Raw genomic sequence first — 25,020 nt, 5'->3', positions numbered from 1 at the left:
CAGACATTTAATCAGAAAAAAAAAAGTAATTTTATTTTACAGCTTGTAAGAAAAATAATAATAATTCCCCGTGTTCTAATCGAGGCAGCATTTCTCGTGAAGTCCGGCGAAGTCCAATTGCATGCTGGGAATCTTAAAGTGATTACCTCAAAATCCTGTCTCAAACCCTCTAATTATATTATTTCAGTACTTAATCGACATTTTCGGCAATAATATCAATGGGGCATGTGAACATATAAGAGATAATTTTACTATCTTATACCCAAGTTGCCACTGCTATCCATTTATTTATATAGTACACTAATGCTAATTGATTAGCTCAAGAGATACTTCAAGACATGAAAATTGATTTTATTTTTTTTTCCCTTGGCACAAACAATTGTGCACGTTCTCTGCTGTGGCAAAAGCTGGATTTATTCATTAATTAGGGACTTCTTCGGACAATTTTTTTGTCTGATATAAGAGTATATATTCAGACATCTACAGTTTTTTCAGCGAAATAAAAAATTTGAAAGATTAACATCCAGACATTCTCATATCTACGATTGGATTTGCAGGGAAAACCCGTAAATCGTGTTATTCTGGCTTAGAGATGTGCCACGAGTCTCAACTTATTCATTTTGGTTCAAGATTAACTACTGTTAAGTAAATCCCTAATAACTTTCTGATCGAATATTGTACTGCATCATACTTTGTGACAATCCTATCGCAAAATCGATCCGCTCCTCCATTTTTTTTATCCGGAAGATCCATCAGTCGTTATTCGAGTAGGAAAAATGCAGGAAATCGCTCGTAAACTGATATTTTCTGTCTAATTTGAGCTGGAATATTCGCCGAAATTATATGGTGTTTTTTCATATTAAAAAAGAAAAATTATCGATTGACCACGTCTAGTCTATACACGTCGTTAAATTGAATAGGGCAGCTTCTCAGTAGGGCCCGAGCTGGTCGAAAAATTGACAAGAGGCCACGTGCCAGAATCTCAGGCCTCCCCCGCCCCGTGACTCCTCTTCCCTCCTCCGCTCCTCCGAAGAAATTACTAAAACCCAAGTAATAATACATTAATTTTTTTACGTTACTTTTCTTAAATATTATTTAGGATTTGAGTACAGAGAAAAAGAACTAGGTGAGCTTTATCTCTTAAAAGACCAATCACGCTCGATCCTAATTACTAATTAGTAAGAGCTCATTAGGTCGCCGGACACCAGGCGATAGACATCAGGAAAAATATTTTTTTTTTAAGTAATAAAATAAGACAAAAAGCTCATGAGCATCGTCTTAGCCTTTTAATGAGATCCAACCAATGCTAGCTAAGTAAATGTCTGCCTTTCAAAATTATATTTTGAATAAAAAAGGCTAAAAATCCAAAAGCAGAAACGAAGGCCATGAAAACACACAACTGTCACCCATTGATGAGCCTTCACCTACCCAAAAAGCACCATAACCACAATCATTCATTACCCATACCATACCAAATAAAAATAACGAGATAAGTGTCGCGGTTGACAAACTCACTAAAATCACGTTACGACTAATATCAAACCGATACAAGAACATGGATGAATGGATTAGTCTCGATCGCTAGGTTGAGAACGCCTCGCAGTCTTAAAAATATGATGATGATGATGATGATGATGATGATGAAATTAAGAATGTTCAGTGAACATAGGAAGAAGAACTGCAATTGTTATTCTTGCTTGTTTCCTCAATGACAATGTGCTGCAATGTTACAAAGGCTCAAAATTGTTCCAAGAAATCGGAACTCGACAATTCGATATCGAATCTGAAGAAATCTAAAATCTATAAGAAACAAAGTGAATCAATTTCATGAATGAATCTTCCCCCCCCCCCCCCCCTCTCTCTCAATCTGTACAGACCTATCAAAGAATCTGATCAATGTAATGAAATTCTAATCATGGATTCACGGCCATTTGTCCGATCGCCGGACCGAAATACTTCAATCACAACAGGTAGCTCGAGTACCCGATCCATGCCGAGGATATGTGGGCGGTGCGATCCCTGGGCAGAGTTCTCACCGGCTTGTATAGGTCATAGGGCTCCCAGAGGAAGTCGAGCGGGCAGGGCTTCCTCGAGTCGAGGCGGACCCACGGCTTCCCCTTGCCGCTCCAGTGGAGCAGGCTGACGGGGCCCGGGTGGAGAGACCGGCAGCTGCCCTTCACATTGTCCCCGCCGAGCCCGTGCTGGTTCCACCGGTGGTCGATCGGCTCCACATTCCCGGCGAAAACCAGCAGGAACGGCGGGAGGGACCCAAGGTCGTAGATCCGCTTCCTCTTCTGGACCTCCATCCAGTTCTCGATCCGCTTTCGGAAGTTGCCGTCGCGCCACCGGACGAGGTCCATGACCATGACGCCGGTGTTGAAGTAGCAGGGGCTGCGGGACCCGAAGACCCGGGAGAGGACAGGGTCGGACCAGAAGTTGTCGGTGAAGTACTTGGTGAAGTTGGCGTGGCAGTACTCGGGAGCGCCGATGACGCGGCCGCCGGAGAGGCTGGTGTCCCAGAGCTTCCTGACATCGTCAACGACGACGACGTCGGAGTCGAGGTAAATGACGCGGTCAACGCAGGGGTCGAGGATGTCACCGAGGTAGTTGCGCGCGTAGTTCAACGGGTTCTCGAGCGCGTGGCGTATCGAGGAGGAGATGAGGTTGATGACGGCGTCCTCCCTGAAGATGTACACCTTGAAGTTGAGCGACGGAAAGGTGGACCGGACCAGCCGGGACAGGTCCCGGGGGCTGGCAGGGTCGAACTCCGCCGCGATGAAGTGGAAGAATATGTTCTCCGGGCAGGAAGCGTGGCGGAGAACCGAGTGGACGGCGGCGATCGACCCCCGGAGATACTCGGAGTCAAGGGTCATCGCGATGTGGACCAGGGAAGGGTCGCAGTACGACACCACCTCCAACTCCCGGCCTCCCGCCGCCGACGAGGACGACAGTCCAGGGCACTCCGCGCCGTTGCGGTACCCGGGGGCCTCGGCGTAACGGAACCCCGGGTCAGCCCCACCATCCCTGGCCTGTAGGGGGCGAATGGCAAGGCAGAGCGACGGCAAGACAAGGAGGGGGATGAGGAACAGCACGACGGGGTTTCGGGTCATGGCGGTTTCAGTTGCAGTGATGGGTTCTTCCGTTATCAGAAAAGGGAGCGGTTGCTGTTGGGGGCTGTGCAGGGGAAGGCGAAGGTTGCGTTAATGGAGGAGAAGGGGGAGGATTTGGGCTGGTTCCGATTAAAGAAGAAGGCTATATGAGAGGCAGAGCATTGACAGATTGTTCGTTTTCTGATGGGAAGGTTGGTTCTATAGGCTTTAATGGAAGAAGAAGGAAGATGAAGAAGAAGAAGAAGAAGAAGGAGAAGGGTCAATGAATAATGGGCAAGCAAACACAGACGAATACCATAGCAAAAAAAAAAACACGGTTTCTCTTACTATTCCGCCATCAAAAATCAACCCGCGGAATAGTTTGATGAGGCTCTTCTCGCTCGCTCGCTCGCTCGCTCTCTGGAGAGAGCAGAGAGGGGAGAGAGGGAGAGAGGGAGACGCGGTTTTCTGGTTATGGGGATGACACAAGAACATGGTGAATTTATTGGGTATTAAAATATGTGTATTTTTTTATGTAAGAAGTTGTGCTTCTTTTATCTTTTTCATATATTTTTTATTTCAGTTTTTTGTTTGGTGTATTAACTGGAATGATCTGTACACTGTGAATAATAACATAATCAGTTTGTTATTTTATTTTCCTACGAGGACATTAATGGTGCTTTTGGTTTCAGAGTTAAAGTAATTTTGATTTTAATTTTGGTTTTTAATTGTAGAAAAGGACAAATGATATGAGATTATAAATTTGACTTGGGAAACGTGTGTTTTTGTTGTGTAGTGTGTTGAGTTAAAGTTAAAGTTAAAATTTTTAACTTGGGAAATGTATATTTTTATTATGTAGTGTGTTGAGTTACAGTTAAAGTTAAAATTAAAGTTTTTTAACTCTCAATCCAAACGGACCATAATATTTTTTATCTGTTTTATTGATTTATAAATATATATAACTTATAGATGAATATAGATGAAAAGACAGTCAAATAAATAAAATAATAATGGCAATAAACAAATACATGCTATAGACATATAAAGTAAATAATATATTTATAGAGAGATTGTAATTCTATAATATGTATAAATACTTATGAAAAGTGGAGTTATTAGGTAGAGATGTATATATAAAAGAAAAGTATATTGAATAAAAGCAAGTGAATATTATTAAGTATCAAGCAGTTATAGTGAATTCAGTTTACTGAATTTGAATATTGAATACTTCTTTTCGATTATTGAGGAAATTTTATATTTTTCAGTTTTTTAATTATACATTAATACATGCAAATTAACTATACATATTTCTAACATCCATTAAATATAATATCAATATATGCCAAATGCATGAATCTCGATCAACAGTGCGCTCTTCCGTTTTTATATATTATATATAGATATATAGATAGTGCGAGTATAATTAGCAAACCACACTCAATGTGTACAAACTTTACTTGTACCGCGAGAGTTCAAAACTCACTCGAAGTATCTCATGCCTAAAATCAAGCCGATATCATCCAATAGACTGACTTACTCGTGACTTCAAATTATTTTTGTTATTATTATTATTTATGTGGAGTACGGTTAGAGTAATGGCAAGAAGGAAAAGAACACTTTTACAAAAAAAAATAATAATAAAGGAAAAATAAAACTGGCAGCCGGTATGCTTTAGTGGAAACCGCTGGCAAGCAAGGAATAAGCCCTTTTTCTTGGAATCTTCGCTCTTTTGCTCTCCTCTATAAATTTTATGCCTAAAAAATTAAATGGAAATCTGCATATACCGTGACTATCTACGATCTCATGGTGTACGCTCAATGAGCATACATTATAATGATTTTTGGTAATTTACTATCGAATAAAACGGTTCGAGATATTGTAGCCATATTTTACTAGCGGCTATGGATCTCATGAAGAGCCCGATATTCGGCAGTTCCGAATTGGATGAAAATAGCAATTCTCATGATACAAAACTAGATGATTAAGACAAATACAATGTACGAATTATTGCAAGAATGGGGATGGAATAACTTCTCGGACGTTCCGCCATGTGGATTTGCGGTTGACATTTACATGTCTTAGGAATTGAGTGTGTGTGAATACAAAGCAAAGCATTATGGGCATAATAATAATATGTGTATATGCTTTTGTGCTATAGCTAATTGGTAGTTGTCACTTGGGTTGTGTGTTCATCGGTTCCTTAGAATCAAAGTGGAGGCTCCGATTATTCCAATATCATTTCCGTTTTTTGTTGATTCGGTACTAATTAAAATAGGATACGAGAGCTCCTTGCTATCAATAAGTACTAATTATAATCATACAGGAAAGTTCCTTGCCCTCTTTATAATTTATTTCATGGCGACAAACAACGAATAAATAGATCGATGAATCGCAATTATTGATCCTTACAAGAGTACAAGTGTTTCATGAATTAGAAATAAATAACTTGCCTACATATAACGTGCAGGTTATCACATAGTTTTACTCGATTTTACTAATGCCCGCGAGGAATAGCGTTACATTTGATCCCTAAATTGATGGGAAATCAAAGAAGCTTGCTTGGTTCCCAAGAGTGTATATTTATAAGAGACGCGCGAGGTCAATTTATGAAAATTGACCCCTTCAACCTTGAATTGATCAAACTCACTGTGATACGCCTTTATATGTGAATGGGTTGCCTTGAATGAGAAGGTTTCTTAATGTCATCATTAATTAACTAAATGTTTAATTTTTGGGTTTATGTTTTCCTAAATTGTCACTCTAATCAGACACGTTGGAACATCAATCTCAATGATACGAGTTGATTTGTCAACTCCATCTTTCTCATACGTCTAATGGGTCTTTATTAGCTCCAAAACACGGTTGCTTTCGCACCTCTAGCCGTTGGATCAACCTCCTCTCTATAACTTTCTCTCTTATTGGAGTGCTCCGACAATTGTTAAGCAGAGGTACCGATGATACCATAAAATTTTTCAAATTAATTGTAGTGTAACCACTGGGCCTATAAGCTATTTAACACATCTCCAACTCAAAAGCTCGAACTAATATATTATAGTACCCAATCACTTTATAAACCTGTTGATTTTTGTTTAATTTTTCCGTGTGAGACAATATGTTTCAACACTCGTCCTCACATGGCAACGTGTGACTTTGATGTTTCACCTACATGTGCTACATGGACTTGAACATCCGCCCTCAAGAACTGACTACAAGCCAATATTGGACTTTCGTGCTCGGGACCTAATCACGAAGTGGACTTCTTCTTGCACCTCAGGCAAGAGGAGAGGGTTAATTGATAACGAGGTCACATTTGGGCCAGACTAAGATGGTGCGCAATTTGGTTGTCTCAAAACTAGATTTTGCGTAGTGTGAGCCAAACGAACGCGTGAAAGTATAACTCGCTATGATATTATGAAATTCACATTTGGACCTATGCGGACTTAAGCCCACCTGTAAATTAAAAGTTTAAGCTGATAGGTTATTTGACCCAAATCTTATATAAGCTAGTGGTTTTTTCTCAATTTTTTCGTGTAGGACAATATATCTCAACACCTGCCTTCACATGGCAACGTGTGGTTAGCGCGTGCCACGTGCTACGTGCCCTTAAACATCCGCCCTCAACAGCTGACCACATGCTTGAGCCGAGTATCAATCTTTCATGCTCGGGTGATGAGGGACAAATACCAAATTAGCCTCGAACTCCACGCTCGGGCTTAACTAGAGATGCACCTTTGACTACATTGGAACTGAATTGGGACATTCTTGAGGCTAACTAACATGAGACGCACTCTTAACTGCCTCGAAACCGAATACGGCATGGTATGATCCTACACATGTGCGCGAAAAGCGTAAACCGCTCTGATACCGCATAAAATTTCGCTGGGCCTATAAACTATTGAGCCAAAAGCTCGAGCTGATAGATTATGACACTCAATCACTTAATAAACCCGTTGATTTCTTTTAAAATTTTTCCATATGTGACAATATGTCTTAACAGTTGGCCTTGTCAATGGCAATCTCACAGAAATTCGATCTTCTGGATGTTACTAGAAAGAATCTCCCCTACTCAGTGAGATCTCTCTTTAGATTTTTGCTATAACAATATAATAATAATAATAATAAATTTCAGAAAACTAGAAATTGGATTAAATGACTTTTAAAAAAATAATAATAATAATTTTGCGTCCAATAGTGATTTTTTCTTTAAACTCATCAAAAGAAAAACAAAAGAAATGGGAAATGCCAGTTAGGGAAGGGTGAGGGAACAGCTGTGATGGATGTGGACGGCTGCGATTCGCTACTGTGTTGCTTCTGACACTGACACCTCATTGGCTTGCTCATCCCCATGTGACCACGTGCTCCCCCCTACCGCTTACGTGGCAACCCATATTTTCCTTTCTGCCCATTTGCATTTACACAAGTGGCAAGAACGCCCTATTAATTATGAAATACATATTGTACAGATTGTAAGGCCCGTTTGATTTGTAAATTTAATTTTAGAATTATAATTTTAATTTTAACTCAATACACTACACAATAAAAAATACACGTTTTCCAAGTTAAATTTATAATATCATCTCATTTGTCATTTTCCACAATCAAAATCAAAATTAAATTTACTTTTAACTCTAAAATCAAACGCACCATAAATCAACCCAAAAATTAATTAATTAGTTTATATCGCTTGTCCCATTTCTAGTTCATGTTTCATATCTTTATCTGCACTATGTTCAAAAGAGAAGTGAAAGTGAAAGGTCCTTTATTTACATTTCAATAAGGTTTTACTACTGAACGAATCAAACCCGTGACGTATAAGTGCTTAAATTTCTTCATTGTCAAACAATTGAGCTGATATCTTCTTGGTATTCTTTAGACGTCGAGATTGAGCAACACCAACCCCCCATATCGAGTTAACTTCGTATATAAATGTAATTTTTTCTGATATAGATATATAAATGTTCTTTGTGCCAACCGAAGTTGGCACCGAACTCGAAGATTGAAGGAAAAAAAAAAGCATTTATAATTAGTTTTTCAAGACCTCGTTTGGCAGGAGACTTTCCTTTTAATATAAGTCGATAGGCTTTTTAAAGTTCCGACATCATATCGTTCTTTCATTTTTTTTAAATATTGATTCAACTAAAAATTAAAATACTAATTTATTCCTTAAAAAAAAGAAAAAGAAGAAGAAAAATTGGGTGTTAGGGCTTTATGCTTTCTGCGTCATGGTCCCTCTCCGACAATGATATTGGACCTTTTTCAACAAGGACCTAAATAAAATAAAATCTTCAAGATATGAAAATTTGCAAGATCACACATTTTATATCGATTATGAAAAGGATCTTAAGTTCGATTATACGGGGAAAATTACTCCACCACTACGGTAAGACATGCTCGAACATTAACGTATTGATACCGAGTGAAAAATCGAGTCAATAACATACTTTTTGGTGTTCAAACATTCTATTGAAATTAAACCTTACCATACTATATCTTATTGCGAGCTCGGGTTGTGGATTGACAAAATGTATAGAATATCAATAAATTTCTATTATTGCTAGAAATTTCAAGAATGTACGGGATACGTTTTTTTACACAAAAATATGGACGACTCAATTTCCTCTAAAATAAATATTAGCAAGTAAATTGATTATAGGTCAAAGGGCTATAATTGGACAACTCTCATATGATTAGTTGGTCAATATATACAATTATACACACACAATTTTATATATATATATATATATATATATATATATAGACACACACACAAGTGTCTAGTTCATCTGGCATTGCTGCAAGTTGCATATTTACATATACATACATACATATATTATGCATATGTAAATATATAGATATGAGTGTGCTTTAATTACAAACACAGGTGGCTGGCGAGTGATGGAATTAGTTGAAATGGCATAAATTACGACAAAATTCTTGCATGCTTCCTCCAAAATATAGAAAAATAGAAAATGGATATGAATATTTTGATCTTCCCTTTCTAAATAAGCAAAAATAATAATTTAAATGATTAGTATGATCTAACAGGCTGATAAGATTTTGTAATCTAAAAAAAAATAAAAAATAAAAGGAGAAGTAATGAGTGTTCATGGAGGTTAGAGAGCAGTTGCAAATTATCATGTTTTCGTTGATCTGTGCTCTTTTTTTTTTTTTTGTGTGACCAAAAAAGCAAAACAAATATGTGAAATTATTAATATGATTGTCAATTCAAGCTAATTAAGCAGGTGGACAACAAAATTAAGATAATTGAGAAATAAGAACGTGGCATTTAGCGATGATTGAGAATATTCAGTGAGTAGGAAGGTGGGCAGTAGGTGTACTGTGCTCTGCCAAGGGCATTGGATACTCTGATGCAATTGGATTGTAATTTTCATCTTTCTTTCTTTTTTTAATAATAATAATTATAATGAATGAGAGTGACACTGACACATTTTTCAGATTTTCTCTTTTATATATTTAAAAAAAAGAGAGAAAAAAATTGGAAAAAAACTGAAAAAAGACACATAAATAGTGTTCTGTCGGACGGTGATTTTTTTGTCCTGGCACCACTTTTTTCTCTACAATTTATGCTGCCCTGCCCTGCCCTGCCGCTGCTAGAACTTGCCACTTTTGCCAGGTGAACCAAATGAATTTGTCTTTTTCTTGTTGGCGCCTTTCCTTAATAATTATCTTTATAAAATTTTTAAATATCCATAAATCATACAATCTAACATATCGTACTAAACTTACATTGCCATAGAGAGAAATTTCGCATTTCGGATCTCATGCAAGAAAGATGATAGTAATTTCCATGTTTTCCTTTCAATCTGGTTTAGAAATTGAAGCAGATCTTTCTCGGTTGGATTCTTTCAAGTTGTGCGTTGAGACTGCCAAATCACCTATGGTCAGATAGAAATCGAGTCGAGATGGCCCTCCTAATAATTAAATCGGGGCGGAATTTGGAACTTGACGTAACGATCAAACTTACCTACGATTTCATGTGAAATACAAGCCCGAATTTAATGGATGTCAATTTGAAAAAGATGGAACTCTATAGTACCCCCGTGATATTAGACAAGAGAGGCGCCTGTCCCTCCTATCCCCCGTGAAACAAGCGGTGATCTAACCCTTTGCCTCTCTATTTGACGCGCGTGACTAATTGACTTTCGTAATTTACCACTCTGCCCATTCCCTTACAATTATCTTTCTTTCCATCCTATTCACCGCTAGCAGGACTCAAATGTTTGTAGCGAAATAATCCCCGGTTCGCAGCAGATCAATGGGACAGATACACATATCATGTGAGTGCCCGAGTGAACCGTCTGGCAATGGTCCATGGATACTTCAGATCACTTGGGTAAACTTCTTTTGATCGATCATCTAAATATCCTCACAAGAAACCTTGGAGCTTTCAAAACATGAGTAAATCATGCAGTTGTTGGGTCCCAATCAAGTGATAAGGGAAGAAGACAGAAAGGAATGTGCTCGAAGCATCAAAAAATGATGCACAACTTGCGAAGGGCAGGTAACCACGAGATGACTGGCAATCTATATTGAATCGACGGAAAACCTTTTATTGATTTGGCTCCTCCGAATGCCGGAGGAAATAGAGGAGCGCCCATGTTAGTTCACGTTTCAGTTTTGATCTATGGAAGCGCAGCTCTCACCTCTTTCCTGTCTGCTCCGAAGGCCTGCATCCAAACATCAGACAAGGAATCAATCCGACAAGCCACTATCAAGCATGCCATTCATACTTGGAAGATCTCTGTACTCCGAGTGCCTCAACTATTGAACTAGAAGTGAACTGAAACTCATTAGGTAGCAATCCATATTCTAAATCGTTTTCGCACAAGGTTCTAGTGGACAAGTCAATTTTACCGTCAATCCTACTCTTCTTTTATAAACTCGTATATATTTTTGCTAGAGTTGAAAGAAACAACACATCTTGGTAGCGGCTATCATTTTGCAGCCACCCTTTTCTTTCCTGCAGTTCGCAATTTGGCATATCCCTTTCTACCACAGAACTGATCAAGGTACTGATTCGTGTAAAAGAAGATGGCATGGCCCCAGAAGGGAAGATTTAGGAAGAACTATCTAATTCATTACTCAAGTCCAGGTAGTTAGTGGCAAAGAAAAGAAGACACCAAAGACCAAATCAGTTAACAATTAGGCAGTGTGATGGTGAAGATCAATTAAATGGAACCAAAAAACCAATCATATTGACTTTATCTATGAATTTATCATACCTCAACTCCATATCCCTTTGCATATACATTTGTGAACAGTTCAGAAGGATCTGGATTTGGACTCTCCTGAAGAAGGGTAAGAAGTACAGTATGAGAATGAATGAGCCCCAATAGCAGTATCTCGGAAAGCAACAGTACATACTATCCTAGTGTCAAATAGCGTATCACATTAAGGAAAAAAACAACTTTATAATATATATAAGAAACTGCTACAAGTGTCTTACCTTAGCTTGAGCAATGGCTTCATCAACCTCTTTCCTCACTTCCTTTTCCATATCCTGGAAAGGGATAAAAATTGGCGCTCATCAGCCACGCACACACACACATGCACGCACGCATAGAACACTGAAGGTAGGAACAAATGAAAATTTTTGATGAAATGACAAAACTTCTGCAAATTCATATGGATAAAATTTGAAAAAAGCAATCATTCACCGGATAGCACATGGTAGTAAACAATATATGGTACCTTTAACTCTTTTTCAGTAGCTAGATCGAGACCCAATATCAGCTTTCTAATTCTTTCAATCGGATCGCGCTCCTAGGAAGCAAACCAACAAGATAAAACTTTAGAAAGTTCAAAAAAAAAAGCCAAATCAATCTCCATGCTCCATCTGAAACAATGGACTGACCTGTCTCACACCACTAATCTCATCACGAGTTCGGTAGGTGCTCCCAGGATCTGACATAGAGTGACCGTGGTACCTATATGTGTCCATCTCAAGAATCTGATAACACCAGGGAGTTATCAAAGAATAAGTTTCAGAAAGAATAAGAGATGCGTCCAGAACACAAACAGCAACAACAGAACATCTGTGCTCATATTCTGGAACCAGAATCACCAAGCTATGTCCAAAGAATGGAATAAATAAACTCACGATGGGACCATTCTTCAAAGCATGCTCCTTGGCAAATTTGCAAGCCTGTTTCACCGCAAAGGCATCCATACCATCAACCTGTGAAAACATTCATGATCAGAACCATACAATACTTGACAACCTCATAATGCATAAATTATGGCCAGTAGCAGATTATCGCTCAACTTCCATCAGTACTAGCCACTATTAACCAAGGAGTAAACAGTGAGACAACTTGCCAAAAATTTCAAGTGAAACATAATTAGGAAGGATTTTGTTCGCATGGAAAAGGAGGAAGCCAGTAACTTGAGAACTTGAAACAATCAATTTGGGCAAACACATTGCACAATGCCAATATCCAATAGTCATCAGTGCCTAAAAAACCAATATAATTAAAAAATAAAGAAGGCTGTTTAGACTAACCAGCTCTCCTAGAGGTAATATAGACTCCAAAAGGAAACAATCAATAAAATCAGCTACAGACATTCCCTAATAGCTACAATCCAATTCCCTTCAGTGCATAAATACTTGATATCAAACAGAAATTTACTTGTAAATGTTAGCCAAGTTTCAAGTTGGTAATCAGCCTTCCAAAATGAAAACTCTCATAAAGTCTGGCTATAGACATCCTATAATAGCTGCGTTTTAATTAATTCTCAGTGCCAGAATCAGCGGGAAATGTAAACAGCTCTTCAGACGTAGTCAACCATATATAAAAGAAAAAAAAAATTGATAAGGTCCGTGAAGCCCCAATTGTTAGTGTCCTTCACATCCACACTGCAGAATAATCACCTTCCTAGAAGTGACAAACACAATATCATGATGAGAGAAGACAAAAATGCCTAGGGAACTTCCAGTCCAGCAAAAAATCTTACACTCAAAAGGGAGCTCTTCCCACTATCTTATACAGAAACAACTATTGAATAAGTACATAATGTTGCACCTCAAACAGTTTAAATCCAAGCAACTGTCACAATTTGAAATTTGAATAGTTTATGCATGTGAAGAAGGTGATTCCATATTTGATAGATTGTCATCAATTAAGACAACCACAACTATGAAGCTAAAATGCAACGAAACATGAGGTCATGATTGTTCTCTATCATTGATCAGCAATTTTGTTAGGACAGTAGCAAACTTCTTTGAAAATAGAAATTTAGCAGCAGATTAGACAGGCACATGTGAATGCCATGTCAGGCATCACAAATAAAAATACCGAGGAAATTGGATGCCTAAAGAGAAATTGCACACAACTGCCAAGTTCAGAAATGTGTGAGCAGACACTATAATGAAGTATACATGTAAACCAGAGACTGAGTAATTGAACAAGTTCTATTTGAAAGACATTTATAAGGATTGGAATGACCATAGCAATAGCCGAGATACACCTCACCTAAGCTTCAGAGTCATCTATAAGGCCTGACCTTATGTAGGATTAGAACATGAAGTAAGACAAATTGTTAACCAGTTATCATGCCTGGAATAAGCCCTCTGATGAAAAAGAAAGAAATTCATCTGTGTATTTTGATGTCCCAGTAATACTAGTCAATCTACATATGCCACCTCTCTCCATCCAAAAAGTTATCCAAGTAATGTTTGTGCAGTGAACAAGGTGCTCTACAGCATTCCCACTTAACAGGAAGAAATTCCAGAGTTACAGCATCAGAGCTCAATAAATCCAAATACAAAAGAGAACTAGCATTGTCAACCTACAACCACCTGAGTTATGCTGAACAGTCAATGATGAAAATTCTATAAGTCTAACTCAACTCCACTCCAGTGGGAGGACCATTCAGCCGCTTGTTTATACAGTGTATGCCTCTAACAAAACGTGTGCACTAACAGCCCAATGAAAACAGGCAGAAAATATGACTGCTTATGACTGGATTGGAAGTGTTAATTGACTGTCCCTTGAAAGACAACCTTCCACATGACTTTGAATTATCCAACTCCCAGGACTCCAACATTCAGATACTTCAGTCAAGAAAGAAACCAAAATGCATCATCAAAGTAACAAACTTGATGGGATGAGCAACCATCACCATAAGGAACAAAACAAGCAAAGCAAGAAATGGAGCATTCAGTTGAAAGGAACCCAATTGAAGTCAAGGTTACCTTCAATCCCGGGGCATAATCCCCACGCTTGTAGTATGCAGGGCTCTTTGCGGCTCTCCACTCGGCTGTTCCCATACCATCTACATGAAACCACAAACAGCAAGCCAATTCAATCGACCGTTTCCAGGACTATTCAGAGACATATAAACAAACAAAAAAGCTACACACTCACAGTGGTTATTCTCGCAGACCAGAATGGCGGGGAGTTCCAAAAGGCAGGAAATGTTAAGCGCCTCGAAAAGTTGCCCCTGATTGGCAGCTCCATCACCGTACAGAGTGAAGGTCACGTTCTCATCCTTGGAGTACTTCTGCGCAAAGGCCAACCCACAGCCGAGCGGAACCTGAGCTCCCACAATACCGTGACCGCCATAGAACCCAGAGTCCTTCTTGTAGAAATGCATCGAGCCACCTTTGCCCTTGGAGCAGCCCGCCCGGCGGCCCATGAGCTCCGCAAAGACCTCCAGCAGGGTGCCACCGCGTTCGAGGAAGATGCAGTGGTCACGGTAGGCCGTGATGATGCAGTCCTTCTTGGTGATGGCGGCCTCCATCCCGACGGCGACTGCCTCCTGGCCGTCGTAGAGGTGGCAGAAGCCCCGGATCAGCTTGGCCTTGTAGAGGGAGTCTGCTGCGATCTCCATCCGGCGCATCAAGGCCATGTCCCGGAAGAAGGAAATGAGCTCCTGCGGGGTGGTCTCGACGGAGCGGGACGGCCCCTCGCACTTGTGGGCGGAGAAGGGGACCGATGTCTCGACAGTGATCGGGGTCGTGTCAGTGGAGATCGGGCGGCGGGCGAGGGCGGCGGCGAGGGGACTGGTGAGGAGATCTAGGCGCCTGGACGAGGAGGACAAGCGCGAGAGAGCCATTTTCCACGGCGAGGGAGGGGGTGTTGCCGGAAGGAGAGAGAGGTGAGGCGAGGAAGAGAAATGGCGGATGGATGGATCTTTGAATGCTTCTCTGTTTGGTTGGCCTTTGGTACAGAAGGAAGGGAGGGAGGGGGGGGGGGGGGGGGGGGGGGGGGACAACGACGACTCCGCCGACTACTGGAAAACAGGGAAGTGTAATATGCGCCCGGAGCATACACCTTGAACTCATGGTCCCGTGGGGCCCATGCCTCTCTCATTCCAATGGTGCTCCGTGGACCGGGAGCATGGTCTAGGCTTGTAGGTGGAGCTGACTGCCGGGGTGGGTGGGAATCTGAATGGCTGACTGATCGGGGGATATTTCTCTTTCCATTTTTTTTTCCCTTTTCTTTCTTTTCTTTTTTCTTTTTTTACCAATAAATAAATAAAAATAAATGTACTGAAAATGACAAGCCTTGTCGTTAGTAATAGTATATGATAGCCAATGAAATTTCAAGGATTGTACTGCGGCGGATTTTTGTTGGGGGTGGTAGGACAATGGACACGCATGTTAGCGCACGAGTGGAATAAAATAGGAGAGAGTCCATACGCCCTCCGATATCGGGTTTGTTGAACCTCGTGCAGTCGATAATCCGTTTTGTAATATGAAGATTTAGAAGGAATTAAAAATTTCTCATATAGAAGAAATCTTATTCCTTTCTCATTTGTATTTAGAACGATGCTAAATTGCATTCAGAATTATGAACTTTATTTTTCCTTACAAGTAACTGCTTATAGCCATGGAATTGGACAGGTCGGTACACCACGTGAGAAGTACTCGAGTTTTCTTGCTAAGGTTCAACATCGTCCAACATATGATTCATCAGAATTCGTAGCTTTTTTCATTTGACTAATTTCTTTTCCTTATGAGGATTTATTTATTTATTTATGCATTGCCTTTTTTTTTTCATTCAATTAGTCAATTTTTTTTTCGGTTATAAGGGAGGCCCATAAGCCTAGTACATTGAAATTGAAATCATAAATATCTAAGAAAGGGGCACGGGTAGTCCCATTGGGTATCGAACCTGAGACCTCTTGGTCACCAGACGAGAGGTGCACTACTGTGCTATTCGATCAGTCAATTTGTTAAAGCTAAAGTATGTTAGGTTTGGCACCATTAATTAACGTAGTTATATATTTATTTATTTACTTATTTATATTTGGTAAATATTAATGTAGTTATTTATAGTCATGACTCCAATCCAAGTCCATGACAAGATGGCAACTATGGGAAAGGGCCCTGGCAAAGGCTGAAAAGACCAGGTGGCCCAGGCCCAAAGGGCCAATTTCATGATTTATTATCATTTCATATTGCTCTCATTAGTGCAATGGACCCGTGTGACACGGATATTGAATTTTAGCACTATTTCTATAATAAAAAGTTTTTCATTTTTTCATTTATAATGCCAGGTATTGTAAAAAATGACATTAAATTACTATAAAATATGGATGTTAATTCTATGATAAAAATTTGAATTGTTATTCAAAATTATTCAAAAAACTCATCGGATGTATGTACTTATGATAAAAAAATATAATTAACAATCATTATTAGTTAAATATAAAATGATTTTACTTTGAAGTTTTTTGCATATGGATTGTCCGGAAGAAAAAGAATTATTTATATTCATTTTATGTTGTTTCAAAATACTTCTTTGTATATTTAATGTGAATGAATAAGTATCATTTTATGAACTAATTGAACATACGTAATATATATATATACACACACACACACACAGCTTCATGAAAATCTTAAAAATGGAACAATTATAAATAAAAATGACTAACTTCTATATTTTTACACTAAATAATCTACGGAAATTTGCAAAACATTTTCATTTTTTAAAATTGATGATTTCCATTTTTTAAAAATGATAATTCATTAATTTGTATTCTCCTTCAATGTGTGGTCTTCATGTAAGTTTTTTTTTGTAGGGTTAAAAAAAATGAATTTTCTCAATGCGGTTTTTAATTTGCACATATGTATTTATTGAAGCTAAATTGATATTATAAAAAGTATCATAAGATCTATTTTCATCTTGATATAATATTATTCAATCGCTTAACCATTGCTTTATAAATTGAAAGCGCAACAAATAAATTGCAGTAGTCATTATTTTATTAATTGAAAGTACCAAAAAGTCGTAACTTTAGTCTAATAAATATATGTTCAGATAAAATAAAATATATTTTCTTTAAAACTCCACATAGTGACATGTGGCAAGTTAATGAGAGAGTTCAGTTCCTTTCAATTATATATACATATGTTTGTCTCTGTACACATAGATGTATATATACGAAAGTCCTAATACTGTGTAACTATCGCAATGGAGATTTCAAGTTCATGAAAAATCAAATTTTTGACATCCAAATCCTTGATCTAGAATTAGTTTGAAGCATACATCCCAAGCCTCAACGTCCAGATCGACTCAAAGTTCCTTCTAGGCCTCTCAATGCATCAATTCCAAAATCTACAATGAGATTAAAATGGAGATAAATTGACGTCGTTAGCATAAGTTGTTGGAATTTTTATATGGAAGTAGATATATGTGCTTAAATTCACCAATGCTTTAGGCCTTGTTTGGAAATGGAGTTGAGTTAAACTCAACTCTATTCCAACTATATATATATATATAAAATTAAGTTATAACAATGTGAATGGAGAAAATAAAAAGTAATGATTGTGTTGTTCACTTATAGAAAATGTAATTAATAGTTTAGAGAATTTAGTATTAAAAATTAAATTTAATGATATTTAAGATTAAAAAAATAAAGAAAAAGGAAAAATAATAATAATTGTATTGTTGAATTGAGGATAAGTGGAGTTAAAGTGAAGTAGAGTAAAAATAAATTACTTCAAAACCAAACAAGGCCTGAAAATTTTAAAAAGAATATCACGACCTATATAATTTTATCCTTGTCAATCATTTTATGGTTTATGTTTTATTCGCGAAAGAGTTCATGTTGGCATTTCGAAATTCGCAAAATTTCAATGTCGAAGTATAATTCTTATTTTTATAAGTAAAATAAGAACTCATATTTGAATAGAAGAATCATGTCTCCAAATTTGAAAGAAGAATTATGTTAGCACAAAATTAGAAAAACTTAACATTTGAAGAAAGTTTGAGGAGTTAAAAGTAATGGAAACCAAATTCTAGATCGTCGGCCACTGGGGCCAAATTCATAGTCTCTCTCTTTTTTCTTTTCTTCTTTTTTTATGTACGATTCTAAAGCCCAAATATTTTTTGCCATATGAAATAGCACAGCCATCTCAGCATGTAGCATTGCACGCTGTCTCATTTGAGCCAGTGTCCAAATCTTTTGTATAGGCTAATGTTAGACCATTAAAACGACGACAAGTCTCTCGATCGTCAAAAAAAATGTCTTTAAATGCGTAAACGTCAGTGTAGATTTAGACCCGATCGTCCCGGTCGATCTCAGCCAGGCAACGCAACAAAGAATCTCACATGGACGTGCGCATCATCGGAGGAGGTGAGATAGATTTGGCTGGGCAGAGGATGGAAAAGACTGACATGGATGAAGCGTCCAACGAGAGGGGAGAGGACCGTGTGACTGTGTGTGCATGGGACGTCGGACAGCGGGCACAGTGTCCGGACAGGACAAGCCGCCCGGAACAGGACAAAAGCCTGCGGGACACGACAATTTATGTCCGTACAAGAGTTCACCAATTGCCACGTGGGCCACACAAAACTCGCCCCCTCTAGATGGGATAGATTAAAGAGAAAGCAAAGTCCTACCAAGCATGCGAATCCCGCAAGGAGCCATTTAATTAGATCATAGATCGATAGATGGGCGAGGCGGCCGGGGACCTCCTCCTCGTGATGTCCCACTCGATTCGACGATACTCCTCCGTATCCAGCGCCATCCGCGAATATAAAACAAGCAAATACAATAATACATGGAGGATTCACGTGACCCTTTTTTTTTTATGCGCAAATCTAATATAACTAATTGTATTTATAGTTTCAACAATTAAGGAAATAAAGCCGATAGACATATATATATATATATATATATTTGTCTAAACTCTGTTCGATCGTCATAAATTGCAAAATTAACTATTAGACTCATGGATCTTTTTATATAACTGATAAAAAAAAACTAGTTGTCTTTCTAAGAACTTAGCAAACAATTTTTCTTTTCTTTTAGAAAACAAAACTGTTGAGAGTTGTTCTCTCGTAATGTGAAAGCGGAAAAGATTAGGATATGTTCTATTAATAGCTCGAGTTATTTATTTATTTATTTATTTATTTAATAAGAGTCCAATTAATTGCAAGTCAAGTGGAAATGCTTATGCCATATCACTTAGTAGCAATAGAACAAATGGCAACATATCTGCATGATGGCATGTAATAGTAATGAATCATCATTATATGCATATCGGATCATGAACTGATAATCAAATTTAATTTGAAAAAATGTGTACGCTTGTCTATCCCTGTCCATTTTTGTTCTCCTACGCAAGCTCCGTTCATCGTAAGCACTTCACTTCTTGTTCCATCAAACCATGAATATAAAGATATGTTAATTTGGTGGGATCCAACGTGTTGGCTTTCTAAGAATGAAAAGACATGGTTGTTTCAGCAGCATTTCCCACTTCGGAGAACAAGTCAAAACGAAAAGCGAAAGGAAGCAATGAACGAAGACACCAGTTTAGTTTATTTTTCACTTAAAAAAAAAAAAAGACACAAAAGAAAGAAGAAACTTAATTTAATCGAGAAAGCACAAGGAATCCCCCCACTCGGCCACATAAAAAAAAGGTTGAGGTAAAAGAAAGAAGAAGATCAAAAGTCTCATTGGAAGAGATTGACGATTCCGATTGAAAGTTGGACCGATCGATGTGCATGTTTAGGTTAGGTGCTTTTCGGGTCCCATATACCCTTTATATCCTCCACCCAATATCTATAACCTCCACATTCATGTATGCCTATTAACATAAGTTATCCTTCTATATATATAACTTACTATAATATGGGAAACCGTTTTTATATGCGCACGGTTCAACAGTTCGTTAGGTGAAGAAGATTTCTTCTAGTGAAACTCTATAAGTATAATCGGTGAGATTTGTCCGATTCAATCGCCGGCAAATTGCACTCTTAATAAGATCGGGAAATCGCGAGCGGAAACAAGAGGCATCTCGTGGTGGGTCGACTGGGACAGCGAAATCTTTCTCAAAGGGGCAGAGAATATGCCATGTTCACGGTGGAGAGGCACCTTTGCTGCTCCACCATTCTTTTCTTTCCTTCTTTATTTTTTAAATTAATTAGTTATTGGAAGAAATAAATATTCTCCCACGTTGAAGAATTTCCAAGTAATTAATTCATCACTTCCATTAATTTCCATTAGCAAGCGGACATATTTTCCCCAACATTTAAGATTCATCATCACCAATTGAATTAAAAACAACAAAATTTATCAACGGCATTGGTTCAAACGACCTAATTCACTTAAGTAAGGTCTCGGATTCTAATTTTTGTGAATGCAAAAAATTCACGCCGAGAGAGTTTATCCTTTAGTGGATTGACCCGGCTCGACTGGATTAATCGGGATCCAATCAAACTTTCAAATAACATTATTCACTCACGTAAAGAGAAAAAAACAAAAAAAACTCCTTCCACCTCAAATCAGATGAATCCCCCTCATATTTTATTATTATTAATTAAAGTCGGGAGTTATAATACTTCCACGCATTGGTCTTACTACCTCCTGGCTAATCCTGCTATCTAATGATTGACCGATGAGGCTGCTCGACACGGTCAACTCAAGAAATATGTTCTTTGTTTTTTTTTTTTTTTTTAAAAGGATGGTTCGTATTTCATAAGTTATGAGCGTAAACTTATTGCACGATGGGTGAGCGGTCGATCAGACAGACAAAAATTAATTATTGAACTCTTTATGGGGATCGACGGACCCCAATAGGTAAAGTCGATGCCGTCGTGTAAGATACACCATCCACATATGCTTGTGATCCGCAATGTCCAATCGTCGTACAAGATTGGTCGGACAGAAGAAAAAACCACCTAACTCGTAATCTCTCTTATATCAAGCGAAGCCACGCTCTCTCTCTCTCTCTCTCTCTCTCTCTCTCTCATCGTTTTCATTATTACACAAATCTCTCTCACTTTCTCTCTCCAAAGCTTCCTCCTTTGCATGGACTGAGAGAGACAGGGCGACTCTCTCTCTCTCTCTCTCTCTCTCTCTCTCTCTCTGTCCTTAGCACTGTCGCCTCTGGGCATTACCGACACCAACAAGCGGCGCAGCAAAGTTCACTTGTGATGTCGCGAACCTGCTCGCAGTGCGGGAACAACGGGCACAACTCGCGCACGTGCCCTGAGGGCGGAGGACCCAACATGGAGGTGGAGGCGGCGGAGGAGAGCGGCATCATGCTGTTCGGCGTCCGGCTGACTGACGGCGCCGCCTCGTTCAGGAAGAGCGCCAGCATGAACAACCTCTCCCAGTACGACCAGGCCCAGCCCCAGGATTCCAACGTCGATGCCGGCTACGCCTCTGATGACGTCGTCCACCCCTCCGGCCGCTGCAGGGAGCGGAAGAGAGGTGAGCGTCTTATCGTTTCTCGGCCTGATCAGCTGAATTGATCGGTGGTTTCTCTGATCGGGGTGTTGATGTTTTTGGCCTGCAGGGGTCCCGTGGACGGAGGAAGAGCACCGGCTATTCCTGCTGGGGCTGCAGAAGGTGGGGAAGGGAGATTGGAGGGGGATTTCCAGAAACTTCGTCAAGACTCGGACCCCGACCCAGGTTGCGAGCCACGCTCAGAAGTACTTCCTCCGGCGGAGCAACCAGAACCGCCGGCGCCGCCGCTCCAGCCTCTTCGACATCACCACAGACTCTGTAATCTCCCATTGGCTCCTCCTTAATTGTCCAGAATTGAAAGCATGAAACTTTCTGAGCTGTTTGATTAGCCTTTCCTCCGAAATGCCGAAAAATGGTGTTTTTCTGTCAAGTAATTTGATTTTCTTCCGCGAACTTAAACTTAGACACACATAGGATTTGCGAAACACGACAAGTTGTGAGGAGCTGATTTGTCTATGTCTTCCATGACTCTGTGTGTGTGCCTGCAGTTTATGGGTTCATCAATGGAGGAGGCGAAAGTGCATCGGGAGACCCTGGCTCTGCCTCAACCGGCCCCAAATCCCGGCAGGATCTCTCTGTCTTCTACCTTCCCGGTGGCCCTCAACCCCGTGTTTCTGCCTATGAATCCCGAGAAACAAGCGGAACAGCTCGGCACGTCGAAGCTAGAAAGACCCTCCAAGCCCATCCGCCCGATCCCGATACTCCCGGTTCCTCCGTCCTCCAGAATGGCCGCACTCAACCTTAGCAAGACATCATTAACAGCAGCAATGGTCATCGACCCTCTGCCTCTGTCGCTGAAGCTCTCGGCCCCATCATCATCATCATCGTCACCGGCATCATCGACCGAACAGAAGGCTCAGTCCCCATCTGCGGCGCCACACTCATCGTCTACCTTCCCGGCCAGCAGCGACAACATCATCAGTGTTGCTTGAAGAATTACATGTGTGTGATCTGAACAGTTGATGATGGGTTGCTATTTGATTAGATTAAGTGAAGAAGGCTAGGGGTTTGTTATAGATGTAGGGTCAAATTTAGGTGATTCCTTGTCTGTACAGAATTGATTAAAGCTGGTTAGCTTAGCTAGGGAAAGATTGAAGCAGAGGGATGCGGTGTCGTTGTCGTTGTCTGTTCTGTACGTTCCGTTTTTTTGTGGGTTTTTACTGTAGGGAAGAGAGCGCCAGGTTCTGTCCTTTGCTTATCATCAGATCAGCGTCTTCATCGTCATGGTGGGTTCCGCTGCTGCTTGGCTTCAGGGTCTTCCATCAGCTAGGAAAAAATATCTAATGTTGAATATTCTGCCTGTGTCATAACTTCGTTCTATAAACACTTTAATATATATATGTATTTGTCGGGTTTCTTTCTATGTGATCGGTGCTGTTGAGGGTTGTAGTTACTGATTGTATGGTGGAAGAAAAGCTAACCAAATGTTGGTGTGGGAGATTGAGAGGAAGTGAAATCGGGTCACATGCGTCACTGCGCCATCTCGTGGGGCATGGAACTACTGTTGTATCCATGGAACGCATGAGTTTGGATCTGATTTGGCTTCCTTTGTTATGCATAAATCACTCTCACTAGAAAAAGATATTTTGGAAGGGAACTGTTTTCCTCGAAAATAGTCGGTATCTGTTTGGTGGAAAATCTTTTTCTCGTGCTTGTACGATTATGACGGAACGACAATGTTCAAGGCTGGCGCCACCCTGTGACAGTGGCAGCCTCGGCGTTGCCCGGTGCAGGTCACCTGCCTCGCTCGTAATTTCTGGAGAATAGCATTCCCTTCTTCATCCTGGAGCCCATTTTCCCAAGTATCATTACAAAGATTTCCATGTCATTTGCAGATGTTTTCTTTTAATCAGGGTGGCTGTTGTGTAACAGAGAAAATAAAAGAATGGAGGCCATGAAGAGAACATGTTTTAAGTTTAATCCTCAAGGCTCAAAGTTTGTAAAAGAGCAACTTACGAGATAATTTAGAAGGGCAGGGAAAATCTGATCCGTTTTCCATGGAGGAGATGTGGAACAGAGAATAAGGGAGGGAAGATCTACACATGCTTATGTTCGAAACCAGTCAGGGCCTATCCACCCTTTCTCCTGCATTATCAATCTCAATTCGAAATTCAATAACCCATCAACCCCGGTATGAATGATGTTATATTTTGTCCACTGAGAAACTGATGGAAATTTCTGCAGTCATATTTTAGCTCGATTTGTTTAGTCCTCAAAATTTGGGCAGACGTGATCAGAACACGAGATCGACCCCTTCAATCAATTAATAAAGTCCTTCGAGCCAAAAGACAATAATAGTTACACATGAAAACATATACAACTGCCCCAGTCTCCGTTAATGAATGCGCGTGTATCATCTTCTGTTTTAGAAACACAATCCCGCGACACGACATATATATAATGTTATTTAGTTTTACTTAATCGGCAATTGAAACAACATTGCCTGTGGAAACATATCTTGGAGGGCTTCAATGCAGTCCTTTACCGAGCTATTCGGTTCTTCTCGTGAAATCTTTTGATATACTCAGAAGCTCTATGATCAACCTCACCATCCTTCCCTACTCCATTTGCATCATGCTGATACGAGTCCAAGCCTCCATTTCTTCTGTCTGTCTCTAGTTTCCTACTGAATTGAGATGCCGATGAGATTGAGATATCCCGAATAGCAACCGCATCAGCCAGAGGTGTCTGTCTTCTGCTGGTAGCTCGTAAGCCGAGGGCTGCAAGGGACAGGGAAGACACATTGAGGACATTAAATACCAATCTCATCGAGTTCTTGCAAATTCTCGAACATCTCTTGTTTTGTCTCGCTTTGCTAGCCATAGCCAACCGATTAGCAGACTAGCTTCTACAGATCTTATCTCCCCTATCGACTTTGTATTACTAGAAGAAAACACTTACCCTATCAAATTATGACAAGCTACAATGACTCGTTTCGGGCAAACAAACATTGCAGATGATCAGCACCGGTGATGGCAGTACTCAGCTTTATAGAGCTGGAAGTAGAGATAACAAATTCTCGTCGAATAATGAGATTATTGATATATTGCTGCTTCTTGACTTGGGACTTTCATATTTATGTACGTATGGGACCGACGAATAATTGTCGGTCAGGATGAGATCGAATTCCAGCAGAAGTGCCATTCATTTTCCCATTTAAAGGAAGTCCGTTGCCGTGGCTTCTCCCGTCAACTTTTACAAA

The 25,020-nt window shown here is 39.6% G+C and overlaps 3 protein-coding genes across 3 annotated transcripts; 1 reads left to right on the top strand and 2 right to left on the bottom strand.

Annotated features, from left to right (window-relative positions):
* Nucleotides 1-1,666: 1,666 nt before the first annotated feature.
* LOC116211504 (probable galacturonosyltransferase-like 9) lies at nt 1,667-3,574 on the bottom strand. Its single transcript, XM_031545932.1, has one exon. The coding sequence runs from the start codon at nt 3,108-3,110 to the stop codon at nt 1,962-1,964; it is 1,149 nt and encodes a 382-aa protein (XP_031401792.1). The 5' UTR covers nt 3,111-3,574; the 3' UTR covers nt 1,667-1,961.
* Nucleotides 3,575-10,388: 6,814 nt separating this feature from the next.
* Nucleotides 10,389-15,284, bottom strand: LOC116211615 (pyruvate dehydrogenase E1 component subunit alpha-1, mitochondrial-like). The gene is made up of 8 exons (XM_031546071.1): nt 14,477-15,284; nt 14,305-14,384; nt 12,211-12,288; nt 11,965-12,060; nt 11,802-11,873; nt 11,557-11,610; nt 11,333-11,398; nt 10,389-10,777 (listed from the first exon to the last, which is right to left on the bottom strand). Exons 1-8 carry the CDS (start codon nt 15,165-15,167, stop codon nt 10,733-10,735), a joined length of 1,182 nt encoding a protein of 393 aa, XP_031401931.1. The 5' UTR covers nt 15,168-15,284; the 3' UTR covers nt 10,389-10,732.
* Nucleotides 15,285-21,293: 6,009 nt separating this feature from the next.
* On the top strand, nt 21,294-23,186 carry LOC116211725 (transcription factor MYB1R1). The gene is made up of 3 exons (XM_031546220.1): nt 21,294-21,782; nt 21,868-22,076; nt 22,307-23,186. The coding sequence occupies exons 1-3, from the start codon at nt 21,503-21,505 to the stop codon at nt 22,748-22,750; spliced, it is 933 nt and encodes a 310-aa protein (XP_031402080.1). The 5' UTR covers nt 21,294-21,502; the 3' UTR covers nt 22,751-23,186.
* The last annotated feature ends 1,834 nt before the right edge of the window (nt 23,187-25,020 follow it).

Source organism: Punica granatum, chromosome 6 (assembly GCF_007655135.1).
Source record: "Punica granatum isolate Tunisia-2019 chromosome 6, ASM765513v2, whole genome shotgun sequence".
Classification (NCBI taxonomy): Eukaryota; Viridiplantae; Streptophyta; class Magnoliopsida; order Myrtales; family Lythraceae; genus Punica; species Punica granatum.
The sequence above is the reverse complement of the archived record's forward strand: the minus strand, read 5'-3'. Positions and strand labels throughout refer to the sequence as shown.

What these genes read in the sequence shown, in the direction of transcription:
- LOC116211504 (XM_031545932.1), bottom strand. Translation starts at nt 3,110, where the DNA reads ATGACCCGAAACCCCGTCGTGCTGTTCCTCATCCCCCTCCTTGTCTTG.
- LOC116211615 (XM_031546071.1), bottom strand. Translation starts at nt 15,167, where the DNA reads ATGGCTCTCTCGCGCTTGTCCTCCTCGTCCAGGCGCCTAGATCTCCTC. An exon ending in AAGCCATTGCTCAAGCTAAG is followed by an intron (nt 11,399 to 11,556) that starts GTAAGACACTTG and finishes ACCCTTCTTCAG; the next exon opens with GAGAGTCCAAATCCAGATCC. An exon ending in CAAAGGGATATGGAGTTGAG is followed by an intron (nt 10,778 to 11,332) that starts GTATGATAAATT and finishes GTTTGGATGCAG; the next exon opens with GCCTTCGGAGCAGACAGGAA.
- LOC116211725 (XM_031546220.1), top strand. Translation starts at nt 21,503, where the DNA reads ATGTCGCGAACCTGCTCGCAGTGCGGGAACAACGGGCACAACTCGCGC. An exon ending in CTGCAGGGAGCGGAAGAGAG is followed by an intron (nt 21,783 to 21,867) that starts GTGAGCGTCTTA and finishes TTTGGCCTGCAG; the next exon opens with GGGTCCCGTGGACGGAGGAA. An exon ending in TCGACATCACCACAGACTCT is followed by an intron (nt 22,077 to 22,306) that starts GTAATCTCCCAT and finishes GTGTGCCTGCAG; the next exon opens with TTTATGGGTTCATCAATGGA.